Source organism: Salmo salar, chromosome ssa26, assembly GCF_905237065.1.
Source record: "Salmo salar chromosome ssa26, Ssal_v3.1, whole genome shotgun sequence".
Lineage (NCBI taxonomy): Eukaryota > Metazoa > Chordata > Actinopteri > Salmoniformes > Salmonidae > Salmo > Salmo salar.
Window position 1 is genome coordinate 50,993,680 of NC_059467.1, and position 14,646 is coordinate 51,008,325.

General features: G+C 45.0%; 1 protein-coding gene across 6 annotated transcripts in view; it reads right to left on the reverse strand.

Annotated features, from left to right (window-relative positions):
* Positions 1–14,646, reverse strand: part of vps13c (vacuolar protein sorting 13 homolog C) — a 225,915-nt gene that overhangs the window by 184,042 nt on the left and 27,227 nt on the right. For 4 of the 6 annotated variants that reach the window (XM_045709065.1, XM_045709063.1, XM_045709064.1 and 1 more), the window contains 2 exons: positions 6,850–6,951; positions 3,696–3,758 (listed from right to left, as the gene is read on the reverse strand). In XM_045709065.1, the coding sequence (XP_045565021.1) occupies positions 3,696–3,758; positions 6,850–6,951 (165 nt within the window). The remainder of the gene's footprint in view (positions 1–3,695; positions 3,759–6,849; positions 6,952–14,646) is intronic. The other 2 variants (XM_045709067.1, XM_045709066.1) reach the window with 1 other exon arrangement.

Below are 14,646 nucleotides of genomic sequence, written 5' to 3' on the forward strand. Positions count from 1 at the left end.
CTGGCTGGTCCACTACAGAACAGAACCTAATACCTGGCTGGTCCACTACAGAACAGAACCTAATACCTGGCTGGTCCACTACAGAACAGAACCTAATACCTGGCTGGTCCACTACAGTACAGAACCTAATACCTGGCTGGTCCACTACAGAACAGAACCTAATACCTGGCTGGTCCACTACAGAACAGAACCTAATACCTGGCTGGTCCACTACAGAACAGAACCTAATGCCTGGCTGGTCCACTACAGAACAGAACCTAATGCCTGGCTGGTCCACTACAGAACAGAACCTAATGCCTGGCTGGTCCACTACAGAACAGAACCTAATACCTGGCTGGTCCACTACAGAACAGAACCTAATACCTGGCTGGTCCACTACAGTACAGAACCTAATGCCTGGCTGGTCCACTACAGAACAGAACCTAATGCCTGGCTGGTCCACTACAGAACAGAACCTAATACCTGGCTGGTCCACTACAGAACAGAACCTAATGCCTGGCTGGTCCACTACAGAACAGAACCTAATGCCTGGCTGGTCCACTACAGAACAGAACCTAATACCTGGCTGGTCCACTACAGAACAGAACCTAATACCTGGCTGGTCCACTACAGTACAGAACCTAATGCCTGGCTGGTCCACTACAGAACAGAACCTAATACCTGGCTGGTCCACTACAGAACAGAACCTAATACCTGGCTGGTCCACTACAGAACAGAACCTAATGCCTGGCTGGTCCACTACAGAACAGAACCTAATGCCTGGCTGGTCCACTACAGAACAGAACCTAATGCCTGGCTGGTCCACTACAGAACAGAACCTAATACCTGGCTGGTCCACTACAGAACAGAACCTAATGCCTGGCTGGTCCACTACACTACAGAACAGAACCTAATACCTGGCTGATCCACTACAGAACAGAACCTAATGCCTGGCTGGTCCACTACAGAACAGAACCTAATACCTGGCTGGTCCACTACAGAACAGAACCTAATACCCGGCTGGTCCACTACAGAACAGAACCTAATACCCGGCTGGTCCACTACAGAACAGAACCTAATACCCGGCTGGTCCACTACAGAACAGAACCTAATACCCGGCTGGTCCACTACAGAACAGAACCTAATGCATGGCTGGTCCACTACAGAACAGAACCTAATGCCTGGCTGGTCCACTACAGAACAGAACCTAATGCCTGGCTGGTCCACTACAGAACAGAACCTAATGCCTGGCTGGTCCACTACACTACAGAACCTAATGCCTGGCTGGTCCACTACAGAACAGAACCTAATACCTGGCTGGTCCACTACACTACAGAACCTAATGCCTGGCTGGTCCACTACAGAACAGAACCTAATACCTGGCTGGTCCACTACAGAACAGAACCTAATACCTGGCTGGTCCACTACAGAACAGAACCTAATACCTGGCTGGTCCACTACAGAACAGAACCTAATGCCTGGCTGGTCCACTACAGAACAGAACCTAATGCCTGGCTGGTCCACTACAGAACAGAACCTAATGCCTGGCTGGTCCACTACAGAACAGAACCTAATACCTGGCTGGTCCACTACACTACAGAACCTAATGCCTGGCTGGTCCACTACAGAACAGAACCTAATGCCTGGCTGGTCCACTACAGAACAGAACCTAATACCTGGCTGGTCCACTACACTACAGAACCTAATACCTGGCTGGTCCACTACAGAACAGAACCTAATGCCTGGCTGGTCCACTACAGAACAGAACCTAATGCCTGGCTGGTCCACTACAGAACAGAACCTAATACCTGGCTGGTCCACTACAGAACAGAACCTAATACCTGGCTGGTCCACTACAGAACAGAACCTAATACCTGGCTGGTCCACTACACTACAGAACAGAACCTAATGCCTGGCTGGTCCACTACAGAACAGAACCTAATGCCTGGCTGGTCCACTACAGAACAGAACCTAATGCCTGGCTGGTCCACTACAGAACAGAACCTAATACCTGGCTGGTCCACTACACTACAGAACCTAATGCCTGGCTGGTCCACTACAGAACAGAACCTAATACCTGGCTGGTCCACTACACTACAGAACCTAATGCCTGGCTGGTCCACTACAGAACAGAACCTAATGCCTGGCTGGTCCACTACAGAACAGAACCTAATACCTGGCTGGTCCACTACAGAACAGAACCTAATACCTGGCTGGTCCACTACAGAACAGAACCTAATGCCTGGCTGGTCCACTACAGAACAGAACCTAATGCCTGGCTGGTCCACTACACTACAGAACAGAACCTAATACCTGGCTGGTCCACTACACTACAGAACCTAATGCCTGGCTGGTCCACTACAGAACAGAACCTAATACCTGGCTGGTCCACTACAGAACATAACCTAATGCCTGGCTGGTCCACTACACTACAGAACCTAATGCCTGGCTGGTCCACTACAGAACAGAACCTAATACCTGGCTGGTACACTACACTACAGAACCTAATACCTGGCTGGTCCACTACACTACAGAACCTAATGCCTGGCTGGTCCACTACACTACAGAACCTAATGCCTGGCTGGTCCACTACAGAACAGAACCTAATACCTGGCTGGTCCACTACAGAACAGAACCTAATACCTGGCTGGTCCACTACAGAACAGAACCTAATGCCTGGCTGGTCCACTACAGAACAGAACCTAATACCTGGCTGGTCCACTACAGAACAGAACCTAATGCCTGGCTGGTCCACTACACTACAGAACAGAACCTAATACCTGGCTGGTCCACTACACTACAGAACCTAATGCCTGGCTGGTCCACTACAGAACAGAACATAATACCTGGCTGGTCCACTACAGAACAGAACCTAATACCTGGCTGGTCCACTACACTACAGAACCTAATACCTGGCTGGTCCACTACACTACAGAACCTAATGCCTGGCTGGTCCACTACACTACAGAACCTAATGCCTGGCTGGTCCACTACAGAACAGAACCTAATGCCTGGCTGGTCCACTACACTACAGAACCTAATACCTGGCTGGTCCACTACAGAACAGAACCTAATACCTGGCTGGTCCACTACACTACAGAACCTAATACCTGGCTGGTCCACTACAGTACAGAACCTAATACCTGGCTGGTCCACTACAGAACAGAACCTAATACCTGGCTGGTCCACTACAGTACAGAACCTAATACCTGGCTGGTCCACTACAGAACAGAACCTAATACCTTGCTGGTCCACTACAGAACAGAATCTAATACCTGGCTGGTCCACTACACTACAGAACCTAATACCTGGCTGGTCCACTACAGAACAGAACCTAATACCTGGCTGGTCCACTACAGAACAGAACCTAATACCTGGCTGGTCCACTACACTACAGAACCTAATACCTGGCTGGTCCACTACACTACAGAACAGAACCTAATACCTGGCTGGTCCACTACACTACAGAACCTAATACCTGGCTGGTCCACTACACTACAGAACAGAACCTAATACCTGGCTGGTCCACTACAGAACAGAACCTAATACCTGGCTGGTCCACTACAGAACAGAACCTAATACCTGGCTGGTCCACTACACTACAGAACAGAACCTAATACCTGGTTGGTCCACTACACTACAGAACCTAATGCCTGGCTGGTCCACTACAGTACAGAACCTAATACCTGGCTGGTCCACTACAGTACAGAACCTACCATGCTGAGGCTCCTTATACACAACACTTTCCAGATTAAACAGCAGCTCTCCCGTCTGAGAGTCTACGTGTCCCGTGAGGTGAGCAGCACAAGGTAAACAGTAAAGAGAGAGAGCAGTGGTCAGATTAAATACACCATCAGCAGGACAAGGTAAACAGTAAAGAGAGAGAGCAGTGGTCAGATTAAATACACCATCAGCAGGACAAGGTAAACAGTAGAGAGAGAGAGCAGTGGTCAGATTAAATACACCATCAGCAGCACAAGGTAAACAGTAGAGAGAGAGAGCAGTGGTCAGATTAAATACACCACCAGCAGGACAAGGTAAACAGTAGAGAGAGAGAGCAGTGGTTTAACTCCCGTCTCCTCACCTCTGTGATGTCACTAGTTTAACTCCTGTCTCCTCACCTCTGTGATGTCACTAGTTTAACTCCTGTCTCCTCACCTCTGTGATGTCAGTCCACTAGTTTAACTCCCGTCTCCTCACCTCTGTGATGTCAGTCCACTAGTTTAACTCCCGTCTCCTCACCTCTGATGTCAGTCCACTAGTTTAACTCCCGTCTCCTCACCTCTGTGATGTCACTAGTTTAACTCCTGTCTCCTCACCTCTGTGATGTCAGTCCACTAGTTTAACTCCTGTCTCCTCACCTCTGTGATGTCACTAGTTTAACTCCTGTCTCCTCACCTCTGTGATGTCAGTCCACTAGTTTAACTCCCGTCTCCTCACCTCTGTGATGTCAGTCCACTAGTTTAACTCCTGTCTCCTCACCTCTGTGATGTCAGTCCACTAGTTTAACTCCCGTCTCCTCACCTCTGTGATGTCAGTCCACTAGTTTAACTCCTGTCTCCTCACCTCTGTGATGTCAGTCCACTAGTTTAACTCCTGTCTCCTCACCTCTGTGATGTCAGTCCACTAGTTTAACTCCTGTCTCCTCACCTCTGTGATGTCAGTCCACTAGTTTAACTCCCGTCTCCTCACCTCTGTGATGTCAGTCCACTAGTTTAACTCCCGTCTCCTCACCTCTGTGATGTCAGTCCACTAGTTTAACTCCTGTCTCCTCACCTCTGTGAGATCAGTCCACTAGTTTAACTCCCGTCTCCTCACCTCTGTGATGTCAGTCCACTAGTTTAACTCCTGTCTCCTCACCTCTGTGATGTCAGTCCACTAGTTTAACTCCCGTCTCCTCACCTCTGTGATGTCAGTCCACTAGTTTAACTCCCGTCTCCTCACCTCTGTGATGTCACTAGTTTAACTCCCGTCTCCTCACCTCTGTGATGTCAGTCCACTAGTTTAACTCCTGTCTCCTCACCTCTGTGAGATCAGTCCACTAGTTTAACTCCTGTCTCCTCACCTCTGTGATGTCAGTCCACTAGTTTAACTCCTGTCTCCTCACCTCTGTGATGTCAGTCCACTAGTTTAACTCCCGTCTCCTCACCTCTGTGATGTCACTAGTTTAACTCCTGTCTCCTCACCTCTGTGATGTCAGTCCACTAGTTTAACTCCTGTCTCCTCACCTCTGTGATGTCAGTCCACTAGTTTAACTCCTGTCTCCTCACCTCTGTGATGTCACTAGTTTAACTCCCGTCTCCTCACCTCTGTGATGTCAGTCCACTAGTTTAACTCCTGTCTCCTCACCTCTGTGAGATCAGTCCACTAGTTTAACTCCCGTCTCCTCACCTCTGTGATGTCAGTCCACTAGTTTAACTCCTGTCTCCTCACCTCTGTGATGTCAGTCCACTAGTTTAACTCCCGTCTCCTCACCTCTGTGATGTCAGTCCACTAGTTTAACTCCTGTCTCCTCACCTCTGTGATGTCAGTCCACTAGTTTAACTCCTGTCTCCTCACCTCTGTGATGTCACCCTAGTTTAACTCCCGTCTCCTCACCTCTGTGAATCAGTCCACTAGTTTAACTCCCGTCTCCTCACCTCTGTGATGTCAGTCCACTAGTTTAACTCCTGTCTCCTCACCTCTGTGAGTGTCCACTAGTTTAACTCCCGTCTCCTCACCTCTGTGATGTCAGTCCACTAGTTTAACTCCTGTCTCCTCACCTCTGTGATGTCAGCCCTAGTTTAACTCCCGTCTCCTCACCTCTGTGATATCAGTCCACTAGTTTAACTCCTGTCTCCTCACCTCTGTGATGTCAGTCCACTAGTTTAACTCCCGTCTCCTCACCTCTGTGATGTCACCTAGTTTAACTCCTGTCTCCTCACCTCTGTGATGTCAGTCCACTAGTTTAACTCCTGTCTCCTCACCTCTGTGATGTCACTAGTTTAACTCCTGTCTCCTCACCTCTGTGATGTCAGTCCACTAGTTTAACTCCTGTCTCCTCACCTCTGTGAGATCAGTCCACTAGTTTAACTCCCGTCTCCTCACCTCTGTGATGTCAGTCCACTAGTTTAACTCCTGTCTCCTCACCTCTGTGAGATCAGTCCACTAGTTTAACTCCCGTCTCCTCACCTCTGTGATGTCAGTCCACTAGTTTAACTCCTGTCTCCTCACCTCTGTGATGTCACTAGTTTAACTCCTGTCTCCTCACCTCTGTGAGATCAGTCCACTAGTTTAACTCCTGTCTCCTCACCTCTGTGATGTCAGTCCACTAGTTTAACTCCCGTCTCCTCACCTCTGTGAGATCAGTCCACTAGTTTAACTCCCGTCTCCTCACCTCTGTGATGTCAGTCCACTAGTTTAACTCCCGTCTCCTCACCTCTGTGATGTCAGTCCACTAGTTTAACTCCTGTCTCCTCACCTCTGTGATGTCACTAGTTTAACTCCCGTCTCCTCACCTCTGTGATGTCAGTCCACTAGTTTAACTCCCGTCTCCTCACCTCTGTGATGTCAGTCCACTAGTTTAACTCCCGTCTCCTCACCTCTGTGATGTCAGTCCACTAGTTTAACTCCCGTCTCCTCACCTCTGTGATGTCAGTCCACTAGTTTAACTCCCGTCTCCTCACCTCTGTGATGTCAGTCCACTAGTTTAACTCCTGTCTCCTCACCTCTGTGATGTCACTAGTTTAACTCCTGTCTCCTCACCTCTGTGATGTCAGTCCACTAGTTTAACTCCCGTCTCCTCACCTCTGTGAGATCAGTCCACTAGTTTAACTCCCGTCTCCTCACCTCTGTGATGTCAGTCCACTAGTTTAACTCCCGTCTCCTCACCTCTGCGAGCAGCCATCAGTAGCGCCTCTTCAATGCGCTGCAGCTCCTTCTGTTTCGCCTCCTGCTGGTAACGCTCCTCCTTCGCAGCATCATACTTTATCGCTTTGAAACAACACACCATGGACATAGTTAATAAAAACAACGGGTGTTGGAATATTCAGGGATTCAGGTGATGTTTTGGTACTTAAATCACATAGAACAAGACAACATGACTATATAGTGGATAGACATAGAACTGTTGATAGAAACATACATACAGTACAGTTTAACTGGTGTTAGCGTTTTAACATTCAGAGCTTTAGTTGCCGGTTGGACTGTGTGGATTCAACCATGGATAGACTATAGACTTACTTCCACTGTATGAACCAAGTTTAAGTTTAGTCCTAGATTTAAAAAGAGGGGTGTTTTTTTTGTTGTCCAGGAAACGGTTGATCTTGGTCTGGGAAACTGTCCAAAACAGGCCCTACACAAATCTATAGTACCAGTCAAAAGTTTTAGAACACCTACTCATTCCAGGGTTTTTCTTTATTTTTTACTATTTTCTACATTGTAGAATAATAGTGAAGACATCAAAACTATGAAATAACACACATGGAATCATGTAGTAACTCAAAAAAAGTGTTAAACAAATCAAAATATATTTTATGTTTGAGATTCTTCAAAGTAGCCACCCTTTGCCTTGATGACAGCTTTGCACTCTTGGCATTCTCTCAACCAGCTTCATGAGGTAGTCACCTGGAATGCATTTCAATTAACAGGTGTGACTTGTTAAAAGTTCATTTGGGGAATTTCTTTCCTTCTTAATGCATTTGAGCCAATCAGTTGTGTTGTGACAAGGTATGGGTGTTAAACAGAAGATAGTCTTATTTGGTAAAAGACCAAGTCCATATTATGACAAAAACAGCTCAAATAAGCAAAGAGAAATGACAGTCCATCATTACTTTAAGACATGAAGGTCAGTCAATGCAGAAAATGTCAAGAACTTTGAAGGTTTCTTCAAGTTTAGTCGCAAAACCCATCAAGCGCTTTGATGAAACTGGCTCTCATGAGGACCGCCACAGGAAAGGAAGACCCAGAGTTACCCCTGCTGTTTAGAGGTTAACTGCACCTCAGATTGCAGCCCAAATAAATGCGTCACAGAGTTCAAGTAAAAGACACATCTCAACATCAACTGTTCGGAAGTATTGCATGAAATCAGACCTTCATGGTCAAATTGCTGTCTAGAAACCACTACTAAAGGACACCAATAAGAAGAGGAGACTTGCTTCGGCCAAGAAACACGAGCAATGGACATTAGACCAGTGGAAATCTGTCCTTTGGTCTGATGAGATTTTTGGTTCCAACCGCCGTGTCTTCGTGAGACGCAGAGTAGGTGAACGGATGATCTCCACATGTGTGGTTCCCAGCGTGAAGCATGGAGGAGGAGGTGTGATGGTGCTTTGCTGGGGACACGGTCTGTGATTTATTTAGAATTCTAGGCACACTTAACCAGCATGGCTACAACAGCATTCTGCAGTGATACGCCATCCCATCTGATTTGCGCTTAGTGGGACTATCATTTGTTTTTCAATGACCCAAAACACAGCGAGGCTGTGTAAGGGCTATTTGACCAAGAAGGAGAGTGATGAAGTGCTGCATCACATAACCTGGCCTCCACAGTCACCTGACCTCAACCCAACAAGTGCTCAGCATATGTGGTAACTGTTGGAAAAGCATGACTGTTAGAAAAGCATTCCAGGTGACTACCTCACGAAGCTGGTTGAGAGAATGCCAAGAAAAAGGGTGGCTACTTTGAAGAATCTAAAATATATTTTGATTTGTTTAACACTTTTTTTGGTTACAACAGGATTCCATATGTGTTATTTCATAGTTTTGATGTCTTCACTATTATTCTACAATGTAGAAAATAATAAAAAAATAAAGAAAAACCCTTGAATGTATAGGTGTGTCCAAACTTTTGACTGGTACTGCACACACACACACAAAACCAGATACCCAATTAGAAAACAGCCATACCAAATGTAGAGGTGGACTGGTGTGTGTGTGTCACAGTGCTCTCCACCAGAGCAGCAAGGAGTACATTACTGTGTTTGTTCTTGTCATTCATTGTTTCTGCTTCTGTGGATGTGACTGGTGCAAACACCACCGGTTAAAAGGGATACTTCAGGATGTTGTCAATGAGTTCCTTTATCTACTTCCCCCAGAGTCAAGATTAACTCATGGATACCATGTTATTTGTTTCTATGTGCTGTTTGAAGGAAGTTGCTAACTAGTGCTAGCGCAATTGCTAACTTCATGTTATTGTGCTAACACTAGTTAGTGTTGGCTCGCAAAACTACCTTTAAACATTCCTTCGTACTGGAGCTGCTATCCATAAGTTCATCTGACTCTAGGGAAGTCGATATAAGGGCCTCATCGACAACATCCCAACATATCCCTTTAATATGAAGATAATGTATTTGGCCAGGACAGTATTTCTGCATCTGTGGATCAACACAGGTTAATATGAGGATATTTGCCCAGGACAGTATTATATCTAAGTAGCCTAGTCTAACAGTACTGCCCCTACCAAACAAAAATGGCAGTAACTGCTCATTGGAGTGTAACTGAGAAAAATGTTTTGAAAATGTTTTTTTTTCATTGTGCAGACAAATGAGTTGTAGGCAAATCACTGTTGTCTTATTATGAGGTAATGTTTTATTCATATTGACCGTGACCTTTGACCCTAGACAGCAGTTACTGCCTTCTTGCTTGGTACACCCAATGGAATACGTTTCCATGATATATATATATATTTTTTTTTTACACAAACTTGTGTTCATAAATGCATTCGCGATGTAGCTGTCCGTTTCATATAGTTTGATACTTGTATAAGCAAAGAACAAATCAAAAATACAAAAAAAAAAAGGTACATCATAGACACTGCAGCCCAAAGCTTGGTGACACCAAGGTAAAAGGCAGTAACTGACATGAGTATATAATAGTTACTGCTTTCCTCCTTGGTTTCACTGGAACTTTCTGTAGTTACTGCAGACATGACCTCCCATTTTCTCCAGAACAGAACACAGGAAATTTGTCCACATGATAAAGAAGACAACCCCACCTCTTTAAGGAATACCTGGGATAGGATTAAGTAATCCTTCTACCCCCCCCCCCCCCAAAAAAATGATATAGATGTACTATTGTAAAGTGGTTGTTCCACTGGATATCATAAGGTGAATGCACCAATTTGTAAGTCGCTCTGGATAAGAGCGTCTGCTAAATGACGTAAATGTAAATGTAAATCTAATATATTTTAAAAATAAATGTCAGTAACTTATTTTTGATCAAAATGTGAAGTTACTGCTCTTTTGCTTGGTAGGAGAGAGTAGATGAGGCCCATTGTGTAATCCATTGTTCTATTCACTATGACATCATCCTCCCAGTTCTGAGGAGGCTCATATGTTCTGATCTAAATGAGGCTGTCAACTGAGTCACAAATTCACCGGTAACAGATTTCAATCCAGTAGCCATTTGTTGCTTTTTTTTTCCCCTCTTCAGGTTTTTACTCTCAAAGTCACACTTTATTTTATAGAAAAATAGTGATGTTCTAAGTCCATAACAACGCTTAAACCACATCAGGAAACCACTTTTGACTTCTGGGAAAATCATTTTTACAAATTTTTTTATTCAAGTGTGCATGGCACCTAATACTGTTTGGTTAGTGGTGTTTCTGTAGCGCACATGAGATGGAGTATGCAAAACAAAATGGCTACCGGATTGAAGCAAATAATCATGATATCATTCTGCCAGGTAGGCAGAGGATTCTTTGTATCTAGTTAACCTTTAACTGAGAAGGTTTTTGGGAAATCCTTTCCACCAACCAGAAGACGGTTAGGCCCATTATTAGCGTCGCTATATTTTTCCTTAATTGTTTGAAACTTGGACAAAATCCCACAATAGAAACTCGAAGCCAGGCCTCCCGAGTGGCGCAGCGGTCTAAGGCACAGCATCGCAGTGCTAGCTGTGCCACTAGACATTCTGGGTTCGAGTCCAGGCTCTGTCGCAGCCGGCCGCGACCGGGAGACCCATTGGGGCGGCGCACAATTGGCCCAGCGTCGTCCGGGTTAGGGGAGGGTTTGACCGGCAGGGATGCCCTTGTCCCTTGGCCAAGTTTCGCACTAGCGACTCCTGTGGCGGGCCGGGCGCCGTGCACGCTGACACGGCCGCCAAGTGTACGGTGTTTCCTCCGACACATTGGTGCGGCTGGCTTCCGGGTTGGATGGGGCGTTGTGTTAAGAAGAAGTGCGGCTTGGTGGGGTCGTGTTTCAGAGGACGCACGGCTCTCGACCTTCGCCACTCCCGAGTCCGTACGGGAGTTGCAGCGATGAGACAAGACTGTAACTACCAATTGGAAACCACGAAAATTGGGGAGAGGAAAAAGAAACGCTAAACCAGTTATTCTATAAAGACTTCCTCATTATGCGTTTTCCTGTTCTATCGGTTCTCATATCAACTTTCTTTCATTGTCTAGCAGCTAAAGGCATAATCCCAGTCATATTAGCAACCCATGATAGTTGTTGATAATCCCAGTCATATTAGCAACCCATGATAGTTGTTGATAATCCCAGTCATATTAGCATCCCATGATAGTTGTTGATAATCTCAGTCATATTAGCATCCCATGATAGTTGTTGATAATCCCAGTCATATTAGCATCCCATGATAGTTGTTGATAATCCCAGTCATATTAGCATCCCATGATAGTTGTTGATAATCCCAGTCATATTAGCAACCCATGATAGTTGTTGATAATCCCAGTCATATTAGCAACCCATGATAGTTGTTGATAATCCCAGTCATATTAGCATCCCATGATAGTTGTTGATAATCCCAGTCATATTAGCAACCCATGATAGTTGTTGATAATCCCAGTCATATTAGCATCCCATGATAGTTGTTGATAATCCCAGTCATATTAGCATCCCATGATAGTTGTTGATAATCCCAGTCATATTAGCATCCCATGATAGTTGTTGATAATCCCAGTCATATTAGCATCCCATGATAGTTGTTGATAATCCCAGTCATATTAGCATCCCATGATAGTTGTTGATAATCCCAGTCATATTAGCATCCCATGATAGTTGTTGATAATCCCAGTCATATTAGCGTCCCATGATAGTTGTTGATAATCCCAGTCATATTAGCAACCCATGATAGTTGTTGATAATCCCAGTCATATTAGCATCCCAATAGTTGTTGATAATCCCAGTCATATTAGCATCCCATGATAGTTGTTGATAATCCCAGTCATATTAGCATCCCATGATAGTTTTTGATAATCCCAGTCATATTAGCATCCCATGATAGTTGTTGATAATCCCAGTCATATTAGCATCCCATGATAGTTGTTGCATCTTTAGATCTCCCCTCATTCTATATTCTAACAGATATTTCCATCTCTCGCTTTTTGGAACATTTGCACGTAGGCCTACAGCCGTGTGCACATTGCTGCGCTTAAAATGTGAATAAATAATAGTTTAGCAGCATTGTAAGCTAAAACTTTCTGATTTGTTCCATCAGCCGTATTAATTGATACAGTGTTTACCTCTCCACTACACTACTTTGATATGCATTGTGGGGATTAAGGAGAACACGCTATGCCCATTGAAAATGAAGTGGGTATACGGTGTATAGCCTCCACTACACCACTGCTGAATCTGTATGCTAATCACAACATTAATATATATATATATATGTTTGCTTACTGCACGACCATCTATAGCCCAACACCACCAATTACACTGTAAAGGAAAACTTTTCCCCTCACAAGGAGAAAACATGTTGCTTTTTCCTGTTGTGCTTTTGTAATAGAGGTTTGAGTTAATCCTGGGCTGAGCCATACAGACAAAACAATTACTGCCATTATGTTTTAAATTGAATATTAGGCTACGTGTTATTTTGTACTTGATGTAATCCTCTCTCTCTCTCTCTCTCTCTCTCTCTCTCTCTCTCTCTCTCTCTCTCTCTCTCTCTCTCTCTCTCTCTCTCTCTCTCTCTCTCTCTCTCTCTCTCTCTCTCTCTCTCTCTCTCTCTCTCTCTCTCTCTCTCTCTCTCTCTCTCTCTCTCTCTCTCTCTCTCTCTCTCTCTCTCTCTCTCTCTCTCTCTCTCTCTCTCTCTCTCTCCTTAAACTCTCTCTCTCTCTCTCTCTCTCTCTCTCTCTCTCTCTCTCTCTCCTCTCTCTCTCTCTCTCTCTCTCTCTCTCTCTCTCTCTCTCTCTCTCTCTCTCTCTCTCTCTCTCTCTCTCTCTCTCTCTCTCTCTCTCTCTCCTAGTGTTATGAATAGTAGCAACATTGAAACAGTCTCTCTCTCTCTCTCTCTCTGTGTGTTATGAATGAGCCTGACTGCCTTCAGGACTGTGTTCGTGTCCATGGATAATTCAAGGACTTTGTGTCCAGTGGTTGCCTAGCAGCACGAGTGTTTTCTCTGGATGTGTCAGTTAAACAGATGAATATTACATCTAAAACACACAGTACAGGATAAGGGCTGGGCAATACATTGTCTTTTAATTGTACACTACACCTTACAGTGAAATGCTTACTTACAAGCCCTTAATCAACGATGCAGTTTTAAGAAAAATACCTAAAAAAATAAAACATTTGAAAAAAGTAAGAGATAAGAAAAACAAATAATTAAAGAGCAGCAGTGAATAACAATAGTGGGGCTATATACAGGGTGTTACGGTACAGAGTCAATGTGGAGGCTATATACAGGGTATTACGGTACAGAGTCAATGTGGAGGCTATATACAGGGGGTACCGGTACAGAGTCAATGTGGAGGCTATATACAGGGTGTTACGGTACAGAGTCAATGTGGAGGCTATATACAGGGTATTACGGTACAGAGTCAATGTGGAGGCTATATACAGGGTATTACGGTACAGAGTCAATGTGGAGGCTATATACAGGGTATTACGGTACAGAGTCAATGTGGAGGCTATATACAGGGTATTACGGTACAGAGTCAATGTGGAGGCTATATACAGGGGGTACCGGTACAGAGTCAATGTGGAGGCTATATACAGGGTATTACGGTACAGAGTCAATGTGGAGGCTATATACAGGGGGTACCGGTACAGAGTCAATGTGGAGGCTATATACAGGGTGTTACGGTACAGAGTCAATGTGGAGGCTATATACAGGGTATTACGGTACAGAGTCAATGTGGAGGCTATATACAGGGTATTACGGTACAGAGTCAATGTGGAGGCTATATACAGGGTGTTACGGTACAGAGTCAATGTGGAGGCTATATACAGGGTATTACGGTACAGAGTCAATGTGGAGGCTATATACAGGGGGTACCGGTACAGAGTCAATGTGGAGGCTATATACAGGGTGTTACGGTACAGAGTCAATGTGGAGGCTATATACAGGGTATTACGGTACAGAGTCAATGTGGAGGCTATATACAGGGGGTACCGGTACAGAGTCAATGTGGAGGCTATATACAGGGGGTACCGGTACAGAGTCAATATGGAGGCTATATACAGGGTGTTACGGTACAGAGTCAATGTGGAGGCTATATACAGGGTGTTACGGTACAGAGTCAATGTGGAAGCTCTATACAGGGGGTACCGGTACAGAGTCAATGTGCGGGGGCACCGGTATCGAGGTAATTGAGATAATTATGTACATGTAGGTAGAGTTATTATTGATTGTAGAGCTGTTAAAGTGGCTATGCACAGATTATAACAGAGAGTAGTAGCAGCATGGGGGGGGGTGCAAATAGTCTGGGTAGCCATTTGATTAGCT